Genomic DNA, 15062 nt, shown 5'->3' on the forward strand with positions numbered 1-15062 from the left:
TGAATTAATCTTCCAGTGTCTGGGGGAAAGCAGACTGAAGCAGGTTTTCCTCTAGAATTTTGTCCGTGCTTAGCTCCATTCCTTTTCTATCTTGAAAAACTCCCCAGTCCTTAACAATTACAAGCATACCCATATCATGATACAGCCACTGTTCTTGAAAATATGGAGAGTGGTACTCAGTAAAGTGTTGTATTGGATTTGCCCGAAACATAACACTTTGCATTGAGAAGGAAAGTTAATTGCTTTACCACATTTTTTGTTCTATTACTTTAGTGCCTTGTTGCAAACAGGATGCATGTCAATTAGGTTAGTATTGTGGAGTAACTACAATGTTGCTGATCCATCCTCAGTTTTCTCGGGGCTTGCTGATAATTGGATGTGTGGGCTACAGAGATATGGTAGTGATTTAAAAAAATCATGTTTAAACATTATTATGGCAAACAGAGTGAGTCCATGCAATTTGTGACTTGTTAAGCATATTTTTACTCCTGAACTTGTTTCGTCTTGCCATAACAAAGGATTTGAATACTTATTGACTCAAGACATTTCAGTTTTTAATTTTTCATTAATTTGTAAACATTTCGAAAAACATTTCAACTTTTATGTGTGTAGGCCAGTGACAAAAAAATCGAAATGTAATCTATATTAAATTTAGGCTGTACAACAACATTTGGTGTAATTCAAGGAGTGTGAATACTTTAAGGCATTGTAATATAATACTTTGACAGCTTTACTGACAATACCTCTGTCCCCAGCATCGATCAAATTATAACTTTTTATATACCAGTAATCTGAAATCAAGTAATATCAGGCCCACCCTTAAGGACCTGCCAATTGGACAAATTATTTTTGAAAAGTATTCAGAGTTAATTAGACCGGGGTAATCCTATTATTGTCCTTTTTTTAATTAAACTACAAAATACATAGATATCCATTCTACAAACTATATTGTATTTAGATAGTTTGGAGGGGGTGTCATAGCATGGGAGAGAATTGGGACTTGTGTGTGGATGGGTAGGTGGGTGATATGTTGTCTGATGTTTGTGATTAACTATTGTGTCAATAATTTAACTGATTCTGCACAGTACCTGTAACGTTAGGGAAGACAGGAGGACCAAGCAGACTTTTTAACCAATTACATTCAAGTTTATTGTTAGGCACAAAAGGCACGATGTTACCAAGACGACTGGAAGCAAAACAAATGGAGCAAAGTGATTATTAAATTTTTGCCTGGTGAAACATACAAATCAACGAGAGGCTTGCAACAGCTCCACGCAATGATGGTAAATAACTTGGTTGTCGATTATGTTTTCCATGAAAATGATATAGCTATTCGATGGTTAACGACGTTAGCTAACTTTAGTTAATTTACCTAGCTAGCTCTGAGGTTCCCAAACTTCAAACTTGTTTGCGTCGGGGACCACTTTTGTGATAGCCTCCTCAGAATATCAGAACACAACTCCTACTTTACAGTGCGATTAAAAAAACAAACAGGATACAAGCAGTTTTACTATAACTGCAGTGCACAAGTCTCGGTCACTGGGAAATAACATTTAAGACTCTTTTGGCATCAGATAAAATGTTGCCATTTTAGAGTAAATTTCCTGCAATTCTACACATTTTGCCTTGAGGCAGAGAGAATATTTCAGTTGTAAAGCTTAAATTACAGTGCATTATGTTCAAAACAACATTTGAGGAATGCAAGAAGAATCCAGTTGAACAAATTGATCATTGATGGAGCACTGTGGATACTATATCCCTGTGCCTCCCAGGCACACGTGCATCTGGAACCTCTTAAGGATCTGACCTTTTTCAATTTTCGCCAAAAATGACATACCCAAATCTAACTGCCTGTAGCTCAGGACCTGAAGCAAGGATATGCATATTATTGATACCATTTGAAAATGTAACACTTTGAAGTTTGTGGAAATGTGAAATTAATGTAGGAGAATACAACACATTCGATCTGGTAAAAGATAATACAAACAAAAAACATGCGCTGATGGAATTTAGAATTTGGCCACTAGATGGCAGCAGTGTGTGTGCAAAGTTTCAGATTGATCCAGTGTAGCATTGCAATACTGCACAGTATTTTGTATCAAGTCTGCCCAAATGTGCCGAATTGGTCAATTGATACATTTCAAGTACATAACTATAGAGAACATACAACATTTAAGTTTACACACTCCCAGAAATGTCATACACGATGGATCATTAGCTTATACACTAACTTTCACACATCTAGATGGCCGGGCGGGGTGGGTGTAGAGCCAGAGACAGCAGGGGTTCAAACTTCAAACAGTAGAACCCAGTTCCTACATTTGAATATAAAAAATTATTTTATTATCAAAACCATGATACATTTGATCTCTGAGACCTTCAGGATGACAAATCAGAGCAAGACTGAATGTAAGTACATTATTTACCTTTCAGATGTGAATGTATCAAACCATTTGCCGTGATAAGTTGTTGTGCACTCCTCAAATAGCATGGTATTTTTTCACTGTAATGGCTACTGTAAATTGGACAATGCAGTTAGATTAACAAGAATTTAAGCTTTCTGCCCATATAAGACATGTTTATGTCCTGGAAAGTTTTCTGTAACTTACAACGTCATGCTAATCACATTAGCGCACGTTAGCTCAACCGTCCCAGTATAGGGACAACGATCCCGTAGAGGATTTATTAAGAACATCAATAGCGATTCATGATATTATATTATATTGCACCCTCAACTTACACAGATCCCTTGTCTAAAATTGGTTGATTCTGTGGGTGCTAGTAATATTTATTAAAATGACCCCACTTTGAAAACCCCTGACCTAGCTGTTAGTGCTAAGTAAGCCAGGCTTTCCCGGGGGAGAAGGGACATCTGAGACTTGAACCAAAACACTTGTTGGTTGTGCTTTTTGTGAATACATATTTTTCTCTGACATTAGCGTCTGGAGGCTGATATTGCTCGTAAGATGAAGAGCGAGCATGAGCGGGCCTCTGTGGAGCAGGAGAAGCAAGACCATAAGCGCTACGAGGAGGTGGTGCAGTACCAGCAGGAGCTGGAACAGCAGCTGGAGGAGAAAGAGCACAAGAGACAGGAGGCTTATGAGGAGTTCCTCAAGGAGAAACTCATGGTTGACGAAATCATCAGGCAGATCTATGAGGAGGATCAAATGTGAGTGAAGTGGCAGTCTGTTTTCACAATTTGTCTTTAGTTTCCTGCTTGATCAAGTGATCAGTATATAATGAAATCAAATTACCTTATTTGCAGGGAGAGGCAGTTAAGACAGGAGAAGATAACAGCCACTCAAAGGTACATAGGAGTTCAAGAGCCAGCAGACTGAGTGGAGACTGATGGAGCGGGAGAAGATGGAGGCTAAGAGCAGACGCATCCTGGAATTTGCCGGTTACCAGCAGCTAAGGAGAAGAGCAGAATGGAGAAAGTCAGAACGAGGGCAGGCAAAAGAACACCTTCACCAGATGGTAAGAGGGAGAAAAGTCACTTAATTTGCAAAACACTTGGCTATGTTCATATTTAAGAATATGTTCTAGTCTTTTTTTGTGTACAAAGTGAGAAATTATTACAACAATATTGATGGCTGTTGAGGAATGTCTTCTAGCTCACTAAGATTGAAATGGAGAGGCAGCAGCAGGCAGATGATGATGGCCAAGTTTGCTGAGGACGACCGCATAGAGCAGATGAATGCGCAGAAACTTCGCATGAAGCAGCTTGAGCACAAGAGGGCTGTGGAGAAACTGCTGGAGGACAGGAGCCAGCAGTACCTGGCTGACAAGGTACAGTATATTGCTCTAATCATGAAACCACTTGTGCACTCTTTATCAACATCAAAGTGGTGTTATTGTAACTGAAGCTTTTCTGTTTAACACTGTTTTGTCTGCCTCAGAGGTAGGTACCTTAAGGAACATTTGTTGAATGTAAAGTTTGATCTCTCTTCCCAAGGAACGTGAGGCTGAAGAAAGAGCAATGGAACAGAAGAGGGAGACATTGCGTCGACAGATCATTGAGGAGGAAAGGTAGACTTCTCAAACTCCATGCCACAAAACTACTGGGCTATCTACCTAAGGTAAAGGAGAGGAGGTTGTCTTAGTTTTTAGTTCTACTGCAAGTGTTTTCTTTAAACTCTGGTCATTGGCTGTCCAAAATCTTTAAAAAAAAAAACAACTTTTGATGCAATGTTGCTCCAGCAAGATTCCACTTTTGAAACTGACTGTTATTCTCAAATGTTAAGGGCATATTCTGGGAAGATGACCTTGAACACTTTGATGAGGACTTCAGAAGCAATTTCCAAAAGCGCCAGGCTGACATCTTTGATGAAGAGGGCTGGGGAGATGATGAATAACCACTTTCTATACTACACCACTAGATGGCATTATTGGGTAGATGCTGTCTGGTGTATCAAATGGTGGATTTCTTATGGCGATGGTGTACTCAAATGTATTAAGTTGCAATGACTAATTTGTATCCCACTAGCTGCATATCACAACACCATAAATCCTATCATGGAGGTGCAGCAATTTTCAGTTGAAGTCATTTGGTAATAAAAAAAAAACACAATTTCCTTTATTAGGTAATGATGCAACTACAGTTTAAATTGATTTAACCCATTATTGTAATAAAATGTTAAACTTTTAAAATCCAACTGCATTACAAATATATTCTGTATAAATGAACAATGCATACATACACATAACTTCCACACAATGTCAAAGGCCACATAATTAATGTTGTAGCTAACCATAAGAATACATTCAAGGCAAGCACGATTGTATTACATACATTTTTCAGTATTGCTTTATGATTTCCCCCAGTCAAGAGCTTTCATGAATTCCTCTTCTGTAAATGACAACATCTTGGCAGCTTCAAAATGCATCTGCTCAAGCAAGAGGAAAAATATGTCAGTTTGATAAGGAGAAATATCAATAATGATACTGCCTTGTATTAATTACTTGCATTTAATATGAAGACTTACTTTTTGCCTTTTCAGTATATCAATCAATTTGAGCTGTTTTTTAAAACCCACTATCAGTTCAGCTTTTTGCTTTTCCAGCTTCTTGTTTTCAGCTTTAAATGTTTCTATTTTTTTATGCTCCTGGTCTGCTGTGTCCTTTTGGAAAGGATAGACATAAAACAAGTCTATTTAACCCGGGTTATGCAACAAGTGACAGAAGCCAAATTTGAATACCAAACTCTGAACTATACTAATAGCATGGTACTATCTATCAATACAATTTACAGTGTAAATTATGATTGATGTGATCACTAAATGCACTGGTGGTGTGGTTTAATATACCTTGCTCATCTGCTTGATCTTGGTCAGTTGTGTCTTGGACCTCTCAACTTCCTCCAAGGCTCTGTTCAGTCTTACCTCTATGGCACTGTGATTGGTTGCTGCCTGTTTTTGTGCTCTCTTCAAACCCTCGATTTCCTTTGTTAAACACACAGAGGGGGACAAGCTAATTCAGTAAAAGCATTTTGTGTAATGTTTTTATAGCGCACCAACACACATTTTCAAAAGCACTGTAATGATAATGGTAATATTTGGTTAGATATCTACAAAAACGGACTGTCATCACAGTTACTTATTAACTTTATATTTCAGAAATGAAATGCTAATAGTTAATTTAAACCGATAATTGTTGTGACTAAGCAATAGGAAGCCATCAACCATTCATTCTTCTTTTCTTTGTGAGTGGACATACACGAAGTGTACAAAACATTTTGGAACGCCTGCTCTTTCCATGACACTGACCAGGTCCCTTGCTTTTTTTCAAACTTTACTAACGACATGCCACTGGCTTTGAGTAAGGCCAGTGTGTCTAAGTATGCGGATGACTCAACACTATACACGTCAGCTACTACAGCGACTGAAATGTCTGCAACACTTAAAGAGCTGCAGTTAGTTTCAGAATGGGTAACAAGGAATAAGCTAGTCCTAAATATTTCCAAAACATTGTATTTGGGACAAATCATTCACTAAACCCTAAACCTCAACGTCTCCGAATGAATAATGTGGAAATTGAGCAAGTTGAGGTGACTAAACTGTCATGGTCAAAACATATTGATACAACAGTAGCTAAGATGGGGGGGGGGGGGGGCACAAAGAGGGACTTGGTAATATTGTAGTTGGCTCAGAACAGGACAGCACGGCTGGTCCTTAAAAGTACACGGAAAGCAATCATTAATGACATGCATGTCAATCTCTCATGGCTCAAAGTGGAAGAGAGATTGACTTCATCATTAGTTGTTTTTGTAAGAGGTTTTGACAACCTCAATGTACCAAGCTGTCCGTTTAAAATACTAGCACACAGCTCAGACACTCATGCCACCAGAGGTCTCTTCACTGTCCCCAAGTCCAGAACAGACTATGGGAGGTGCACAGTACTACATAGAGCCATGACTACATGGAACTCAATTCCACATCAGATAACTGATGCAAACAGTAGAATCAGATTTAAAAAGCATGTCAAAATACACCTTATGGAGCAACGGGGACTGTGAAGAGACACACAAAGGTACAGACACATGCAAAGCACACATTGTGATATTGTTGTATGGTGGTATTGAACATTTTGTGTTGTGGATATGTGGTGGTCTAGGGATGTTATATGATGTACTGTTTTATCTTTAGCACATTCAGTACAAACATAGTTCACTGTTTTATCTTTTGTTTTATATGTAATGTAGGTGCTTTGGTGTGTTTGGACCCCAGGAATAGTAGCTGCTGCCTTGGCAACAGCTAATGTGGATTCATAATAAATACAACACAAAAATACCAGGTGAATCCAGGTGAAATGGTCCACTAGCCAATGTATATCCAGCCACCTTGACACAACTGTGGGAAGCATTGGAATCAACATGGGCCAGCATCCCTGTGGAACACTTTCGACACCTTGTAGAGTCCATGCCCTGACGAGTTGAGGCGATTCTGATGGCAAAAGGGGGTGCAACTCAATATTAGGAAGGTGTTCCTAATGTTTTGTACATTTACATTTACATTTAAGTCATTTAGCAGACGCTCTTATCCAGAGCGACTTACAAATTGGAAAGTTCAGACATATTCATCCTGGTCCCCCCATGGGGAATGAACCCACAACCCTGGCGTTGCAAGCGCCATGCTCTACCAACTGAGCCACACGGGACCGAGCAAGTACTCAATGTACTCATTTGTACATTCAGTGTATGTCTCTGTTGTGATCCCTCCCAGTGGGAAATATTATACAACCATGTTTTACTCCACCCCTAGTCAAGGCGAGGGAAATGTCGCTGTGGGATTTCTCTGAATTCCAAAGATATCTGTCACATGAGCGCCGCACTATCGCCAGCTGCAGGAGAGGTTCACCTTACAGGCTGATCATGTTAATGAGACCATGCCAGGCATTCCCCTGCTGAGGGGTTGATTTCATCCTTCATTAACAACCTTGTCTAAGCTGTATAACGTCCCCCTCCCCATTCAGCAATAAGACATTAACAGCTATCTCAACTGCTGTCTACACACGTCTAGGTTTCTCTCAGTCACTGTTCATGGACTTTCATGGTTACAATATGTGCTGTTTAATATTACCAAAATGACTAACTAGAAAGAGAATCAATGTAATAACTGTTTTATCCTTGACACCCACCTTCTGTAGAGCAGTTACTTGTTGCTGGAGCCCATCACCTTTTCTGTTTGACTCCTCCGCTAAAGCTCTGTGTTTCTCTATCTGGGTTTGCTGAATGTTTGTGGTCTTCTGTAGTCTAGCTCGATCCTCCTCCACCTCCTTAATGTTGGTGCTTAAACTACTGTTTGCATCATCCTAGAACAAATAAATGTTTTATACTTGTTTCAATGTTACATTTTACTCAAAAATATAGCTAATTTCCATCTCTCATATTTCTATCATTACCTTTTTGTTGCACTCATATGATAGCCGGTTAAATTCTTCTTGCATTACACAAAGTTTTGCTTTGAGAAAACGGATTTGAGCATCTAAAACACAGCACACACAAAAAATATTATACTATAGTTACATAAAGAATGATATAATTTTTAGGATATCCGAGATTATATCATTTTAAGGATATGCGAGAAGCTCAAACTAAGAAGGCTGAAACAATTGATATTCTGGAACTCTGATAAATAACTTTGTTATGTTTTTGCAAAGATCCATTCTTGTGCTCTAGATGTGAATGTGTGAGAAAGCCACAGAAAGTGTAATAAATGAAATCAGAATTCACCTGATCCCATCTCATCCCCAACACTGGGCATGATATCTTCCATAAGATTGTCATGAGTATCTCCATCATCCAGCTTCCCCTCAATGTTACGTATTGTTTTAGCCAAGGAAAAATCCACAAAATCTTCAAGAACCGCAACATCCTCAATTGCAGCTGCCTTTGTTGTTCTGAAATAAAATAACAAATAAACAAAATACAACTCAAACAAAAAATTGAAAAAGTCAAACATAAGGAACTGATATCCACAATGCTGGACACTCATTAAGCCATAACCTTTCACAATCTTCCAATGTTTCCAATAGATATTTGTGTGAACGTTTGTGATAAGGATAACATTCTTACTGTGCTTTTCTCTGGTTTCCAGGTCTGTTTTGTGAATTGGATTTTGATGTGACCCTTTTCTTTGGCATTACCTGAGCAATGGAAATATGATTTAGGGAGAATTTCAATTGCATTTCCTTGATTCCTCGCCTTCTTCTCAAGACCCATTGGATGAGAAGGTCAGAGGTCCCTCCCCTCTGACCTTCTCATTCAATGGGTTTTGAAAAGGCAGTGAGGGGAGAGGACGGAGGAATCAAGGAAATGAAATTGAGATTCCTCCCCAGTTTTACTAACTGATTGCATTACCTTTGCGTCTCTGAGATGTTACATTTTACCTATCAAACTGAATTGAATACTGCACCTTAGTAGTGGGCTTCATAACTGAAGATTCTAGCATGTTCACATTCCTAAAGACAAATACATTTGTATTATAGGCTGTTCTCATATATTCTTATCCAGTCTACTACACTGAAATGCTATACGTTTAAAGCAATGCAATATTTTATTACTTGAAATCCTCCTCCTCAATGTCAACATCAAGGTGGAAAGAGATTGGCTTTGACAAGACTTCATTTTGGTCACTCTGAAAAAAAAAGAATGTTTAAATAAAACAAATATGTCTAAAAATGAATGTTTTATGTTGTTTTGAAGAGTGTCAATTGGTCAGGTAGCTAGCTTAAACTACTTACCATAACCTGTTCTGCTTGCCTTACTAGTTCGGCTGTTTTTGCCTCCAGCTCTGCATTTATACGTCTGGAATGGGAGAAATATTATTTATTTTATTGCTATAGCCATCTGGTTACAGCATCTCATATGATACAGTCTACATTGACTCAATAGGTGTTTGGCAATGGGTACCGATGTTTGGGCAAGGAACCTTACTTGTATTCCTCCTCTTTAGCAAGTAGGTCTAACGTGGATGGTTTCTTTGAGGGGACAGAGGCTGGACGTCTCACAGATTTTCCTCCTTGAGACCTTTCTGCCTTGGATGACATGGATCTTTTGGTCTAAATAAACAAATGTAGTAAGTTAGGTAGCTAATTACAAATATAGTAGTTGTTGGTTATTTTAGTCAAAAGGCATATAACATTTCAAAGGAACAACGCTTTCGTTGAAAGTCAGGCTGCGTATAATATAGTTTTAGCTAGCATGCTAACTATCTAGCTAGCAGTTAGCTAATTTAGATCTTAAACAGCGATATAGCTAGGACACATAAAGGTGGCTATAGCTAGTTAGTTATTCTTGTATTTAACTTGTGAATGGGTATGTTAACGTTTAGCAGTATAATACTGTAGCTAGTTGTTTGAAACAATACATTGACTCACGTCATGGATTCTTCTTTCAGACATTTTGTTGTGCTGAATCTGGCGGGTGGCGTTGCGGTTGCATAGCAACAAGTCGTGGCTAAATGTTTTTTTCTGCTGTGCAACCAAAGGCGGGGGAACACGCACTTTTGCTGTGTCGCTGTTTTCCACAATCTTGACTTTGAGACATTTAGCAAAAATATGATGTTAGGGCCCATTGTGGACTAACGAACACATTAATTTGAGTTATTTGCTAAACATAAAATGTGAAAAGCTGAAATGTGCAAATGTGTAGGGGGACAGTCTTTACTAAGGCTAACATATTCGCTACATGTCTACACATGGAGCATAATGCCATTGACATATTCATGTGTTTACCATTGATTGTAAATAATTGCATTTAAATGAAATAGAAATGTCTAACTGTTATCTTACAAACTCGTTGGATTATTGAAGACCACGTCCATAGTACTGCTCATTCATAAATTTTTATAAAGCATTTTTACTGTGGGCATTTAAGCCAAATGTTGCCATTAGGCACACAGTACTTGGCTGCTCACCACCGCTGTGTAAAAAAAAAAGTTTTAAAAAAGCACGTAATTCTTCACTAGTGTACGCGGCGCCTGCGCCGCCGATGCTTGACAGCAGCAGGAGCAGCAGCATCACATTACCGTTCTCCTAGCAGTTGGATATTATGCTGGCAGAACGATCGCGCATTCTTTTCTTCAAAATAAGAGTTCCCCTGCAAAGACATGCTAAACTGTGAATATAGATTTTTTTTAACGTATTTTGTATTTATACCAGCATTTATTTTGAACGTTTGTACAAGTACTGGTATGTTGAAAGCTATTCTTTTGGCTATATTTAAAGAAATGGTGACACCTTACTTCACCCACTCCTTTCACTGCAACTCAATACACGGTGGGATACTTATTGGCTTGTAGAGAGATCTTTTATACCTGTCTCAGCTAAAGTGGGGTTGGAAATACTCAGTAGGGTGTAATTTTGGAGGGGGACTGTGTCGCACGGCCTGCTGCAGGCTTTTCACTCCACTCCTACATAGCCACCAATGCAATATACTGTAATAGACTGTTCATGGGATACATATTGGCTTGTAGAGAGAGAGAACAAGGACAGGAAAAAAACGTTTGTGGAAAAAATATATATATAATCAAGGCTTCATTGTTCCCTAATACTAATAGTAAAGGCCCAGTGCACTACTTTTTGTGATTTTAAAATTGTAATTAAATAGTATTCCAATTTTTCAGTGGGTGCTGCAGCACCCCTACTTCCTGTGTATGTACAACACAGTCCCACTCCAAAACTAACCATATTTGGTTAATAGAGACCCTACTGAGTTACTTCCTGTGTATGTACAACACAGTCCCACTCCAAAACTAACCATATTTGGTTAATAGAGACCCTACTGAGTATTTCCCATCCCACTTTAGCTGAGACAGATAGAAAAGTTCTCTCTACAAGCCAATATGTTTCCTATGTACAATCTATTACAGTATATTTTACATTTACATTTAAGTCATTTAGCAGATGCTCTTATCCAGAGCGACTTACAAATTGGTGCATTCACCTTATGACATCCAGTGGAACAACCACTTTACAATAGTGCATCTAAATCTTTTAAGGGGGGGGGGGGTTCAGAAGGATTACTTTATCCTATCCTAGGTATTCCTTGAAGAGGTGGGGTTTCAGGTGTCTCCGGAAGGTGGTGATTGACTCCGCTGTCCTGGCGTCGTGAGGGAGTTTGTTCCACCATTGGGGTGCCAGAGCAGCGAACAGTTTTGACTGGGCTGAGCGGGAACTGTACTTCCTCAGTGGTAGGGAGGCGAGCAGGCCAGAGGTGGATGAACGCAGTGCCCTTGTTTGGGTGTAGGGCCTGATCAGAGCCTGAAGGTACTGAGGTGCCGTTCCCCTCACAGCTCCGTAGGCAAGCACCATGGTCTTGTAGCGGATGCGAGCTTCAACTGGAAGCCAGTGGAGAGAGCGGAGGAGCGGGGTGACGTGAGAGAACTTGGGAAGGTTGAACACCAGACGGGCTGCGGCGTTCTGGATGAGTTGTAGGGGTTTAATGGCACAGGCAGGGAGCCCAGCCAACAGCGAGTTGCAGTAATCCAGACGGGAGATGACAAGTGCCTGGATTAGGACCTGCGCCGCTTCCTGTGTGAGGCAGGGTCGTACTCTGCGGATGTTGTAGAGCATGAACCTACAGGAACGGGCCACCGCCTTGATGTTAGTTGAGAACGACAGGGTGTTGTCCAGGATCACGCCAAGGTTCTTAGCGCTCTGGGAGGAGGACACAATGGAGTTGTCAACCGTGATGGCGAGATCATGGAACGGGCAGTCCTTCCCCGGGAGGAAGAGCAGCTCCGTCTTGCCGAGGTTCAGCTTGAGGTGGTGGTCCGTCATCCACACTGATATGTCTGCCAGACATGCAGAGATGCGATTCGCCACCTGGTCATCAGAAGGGGGAAAGGAGAAGATTAATTGTGTGTCGTCTGCATAGCAATGATAGGAGAGACCATGTGAGGTTATGACAGAGCCAAGTGACTTGGTGTATAGCGAGAATAGGAGAGGGCCTAGAACAGAGCCCTGGGGGACACCAGTGGTGAGAGCACGTGGTGAGGAGACAGATTCTCGCCACGCCACCTGGTAGGAGCGACCTGTCAGGTAGGACGCAATCCAAGCGTGGGCCGCGCCGGAGATGCCCAACTCGGAGAGGGTGGAGAGGAGGATCTGATGGTTCACAGTATCGAAGGCAGCCGATAGGTCTAGGAGGATGAGAGCAGAGGAGAGAGAGTTAGCTTTAGCAGTGCGGAGCGCCTCCGTGATACAGAGAAGAGCAGTCTCAGTTGAATGACTAGTCTTGAAACCTGACTGATTTGGATCAAGAAGGTCATTCTGAGAGAGATAGCGGGAGAGCTGGCCAAGGACGGCACGTTCGAGAGTTTTGGAGAGAAAAGAAAGAAGGGATACTGGTCTGTAGTTGTTGACATCGGAGGGATCGAGTGTAGGTTTTTTCAGCAGGGGTGCAACTCTCGCTCTCTTGAAGACGGAAGGGACGTAGCCAGCGGTCAAGGATGAGTTGATGAGCGAGGTGAGGTAAGGGAGAAGGTCTCCGGAAATGGTCTGGAGAAGAGAGGAGGGGATAGGGTCAAGCGGGCAGGTTGTTGGGCGGCCGGCCGTCACAAGACGCGAGATTTCATCTGGAGAGAGAGGGGAGAAAGAGGTCAGAGCACAGGGTAGGGCAGTGTGAGCAGAACCAGCGGTGTCGTTTGACTTAGCAAACGAGGATCGGATGTCGTCGACCTTCTTTTCAAAATGGTTGACGAAGTCATCTGCAGAGAGGGAGGAGGGGGAGGAGGGGGAGGAGGATTCAGGAGGGAGGAGAAGGTGGCAAAGAGCTTCCTAGGGTTAGAGGCAGATGCTTGGAATTTAGAGTGGTAGAAAGTGGCTTTAGCAGCAGAGACAGAAGAGGAAAATGTAGAGAGGAGGGAGTGAAAGGATGCCAGGTCCGCAGGGAGGCGAGTTTTCCTCCATTTCCGCTCGGCTGCCCGGAGCCCTGTTCTGTGAGCTCGCAATGAGTCGTCGAGCCACGGAGCAGGAGGGGAGGACCGAGCCGGCCTGGAGGATAGGGGACATAGAGAGTCAAAGGATGCAGAAAGGGAGGAGAGGAGGGTTGAGGAGGCAGAATCAGGAGATAGGTTGGAGAAGGTTTGAGCAGAGGGAAGAGATGATAGGATGGAAGAGGAGAGAGTAGCGGGGGAGAGAGAGCGAAGGTTGGGACGGCGCGATACCATCCGAGTAGGGGCAGTGTGGGAAGTGATGGATGAGAGCGAGAGGGAAAAGGATACAAGGTAGTGGTCGGAGACTTGGAGGGGAGTTGCAATGAGGTTAGTGGAAGAACAGCATCTAGTAAAGATGAGGTCAAGCGTATTGCCTGCCTTGTGAGTAGGGGGGGAAGGTGAGAGGGTGAGGTCAAAAGAGGAGAGGAGTGGAAAGAAGGAGGCAGAGAGGAATGAGTCAAAGGTAGACGTGGGGAGGTTAAAGTCACCCAGAACTGTGAGAGGTGAGCCGTCCTCAGGAAAGGAGCTTATCAGGGCATCGAGCTCATTGATGAACTCTCCAAGGGAACCTGGAGGGCGATAAATGATAAGGATGTTAAGCTTGAAAGGGCTGGTAACTGTGACAGCATGGAATTCAAAGGAGGCGATAGACAGATGGGTAAGGGGAGAAAGGGAGAAAGACCACTTGGGAGAGATGAGGATCCCGGTGCCGCCACCCCGCTGACCAGAAGCTCTCGGGGTGTGCGAGAACACGTGGGCAGACGAGGAGAGAGCAGTAGGAGTAGCAGTGTTATCTGTGGTGATCCATGTTTCCGTCAGTGCCAAGAAGTCGAGGGACTGGAGGGAAGCATAGGCTGAGATGAACTCTGCCTTGTTGGCCGCAGATCGGCAGTTCCAGAGGCTGCCGGAGACCTGGGACTCCACGTGGGTGGTGCGCGCTGGGACCACCAGGTTAGGGTGGCCGCGGCCACGCGGTGTGAAGCGTTTGTATGGTCTGTGCAGAGAGGAGAGAACAGGGATAGACAGACACATAGTTGACAGGCTACAGAAGAGGCTACGCTAATGCAAAGGAGATTGGAATGACAAGTGAACTACACGTTTCGAATGTTCAGAAAGTTAAGCTTGCGTTGCAGAAATCTTATTGACCAAAATTATTAAAATGATACAGTACTGCGGAAGTGGGCTAGCTAGCAGTGGCTGCGTTGTTGACTTTGTTTGAGAGTGTCGCTGGCTAGGTAACCTCGGTAGCTAGCTATGTAACCTCGGTAACTGGCTCGTTAATTAGTATAAACTACACAATTGTCTTAGATACAAGGACAGCAAAGACAACTATGTAGCTAGCTAACACTACACTAATCAATCGTTCCGTTGATCCGTTGAATGTAATAGTTTCTACAGTGTTGCTATTCGGTGGCTAGCTGGCTAGCGAGCAGTGTTGACTACGTTACGTTACGTTAAAAGGACGAAAAATAGCTGGCTAGCTAACCGAATTAGTCTAAACTACGCAGTTATCTTAGAAACAAAGACAGCAAAGACAACTATGTAGCTAGCTAACACTACACTAATCGAGTCGTTCCGTTGAATGTAATAGTTACTACAGTGTTACTACAGTGTTGTATATTGCTA

General features: G+C 42.0%; 1 protein-coding gene and 1 pseudogene across 3 annotated transcripts; one reads left to right on the plus strand and one right to left on the minus strand.

Annotated features, from left to right (window-relative positions):
• Positions 1-1121: 1121 nt before the first annotated feature.
• On the minus strand, positions 1122-10028 carry LOC139563287 (testis-expressed protein 9-like). Of its 3 annotated transcripts, none has more exons than XM_071381840.1 (14): positions 9877-10026; positions 9434-9558; positions 9241-9304; positions 9061-9134; positions 8913-8958; positions 8573-8643; positions 8231-8397; positions 7900-7982; positions 7636-7809; positions 5307-5441; positions 4986-5120; positions 4793-4886; positions 3255-3411; positions 1122-3065 (listed from the first exon to the last, which is right to left on the minus strand). In XM_071381840.1, exons 1-12 carry the CDS (start codon positions 9898-9900, stop codon positions 4809-4811), a joined length of 1176 nt encoding a protein of 391 aa, XP_071237941.1. In that variant the 5' UTR covers positions 9901-10026; the 3' UTR covers positions 1122-3065; positions 3255-3411; positions 4793-4808. The 3 variants fall into 3 exon arrangements, with proteins under 3 accessions (XP_071237941.1, XP_071237940.1, XP_071237942.1); XM_071381839.1 differs by having other exon boundaries at positions 3910-4886; XM_071381841.1 differs by lacking the exon at positions 4986-5120 and having other exon boundaries at positions 3910-4886; positions 9877-10028.
• On the plus strand, positions 1206-4569 carry LOC139563288 (meiosis-specific nuclear structural protein 1-like; annotated as a pseudogene).
• Positions 10029-15062: the final 5034 nt, after the last annotated feature.

Source organism: Salvelinus alpinus, chromosome 33 (genome assembly GCF_045679555.1).
Source record: "Salvelinus alpinus chromosome 33, SLU_Salpinus.1, whole genome shotgun sequence".
Lineage (NCBI taxonomy): Eukaryota > Metazoa > Chordata > Actinopteri > Salmoniformes > Salmonidae > Salvelinus > Salvelinus alpinus.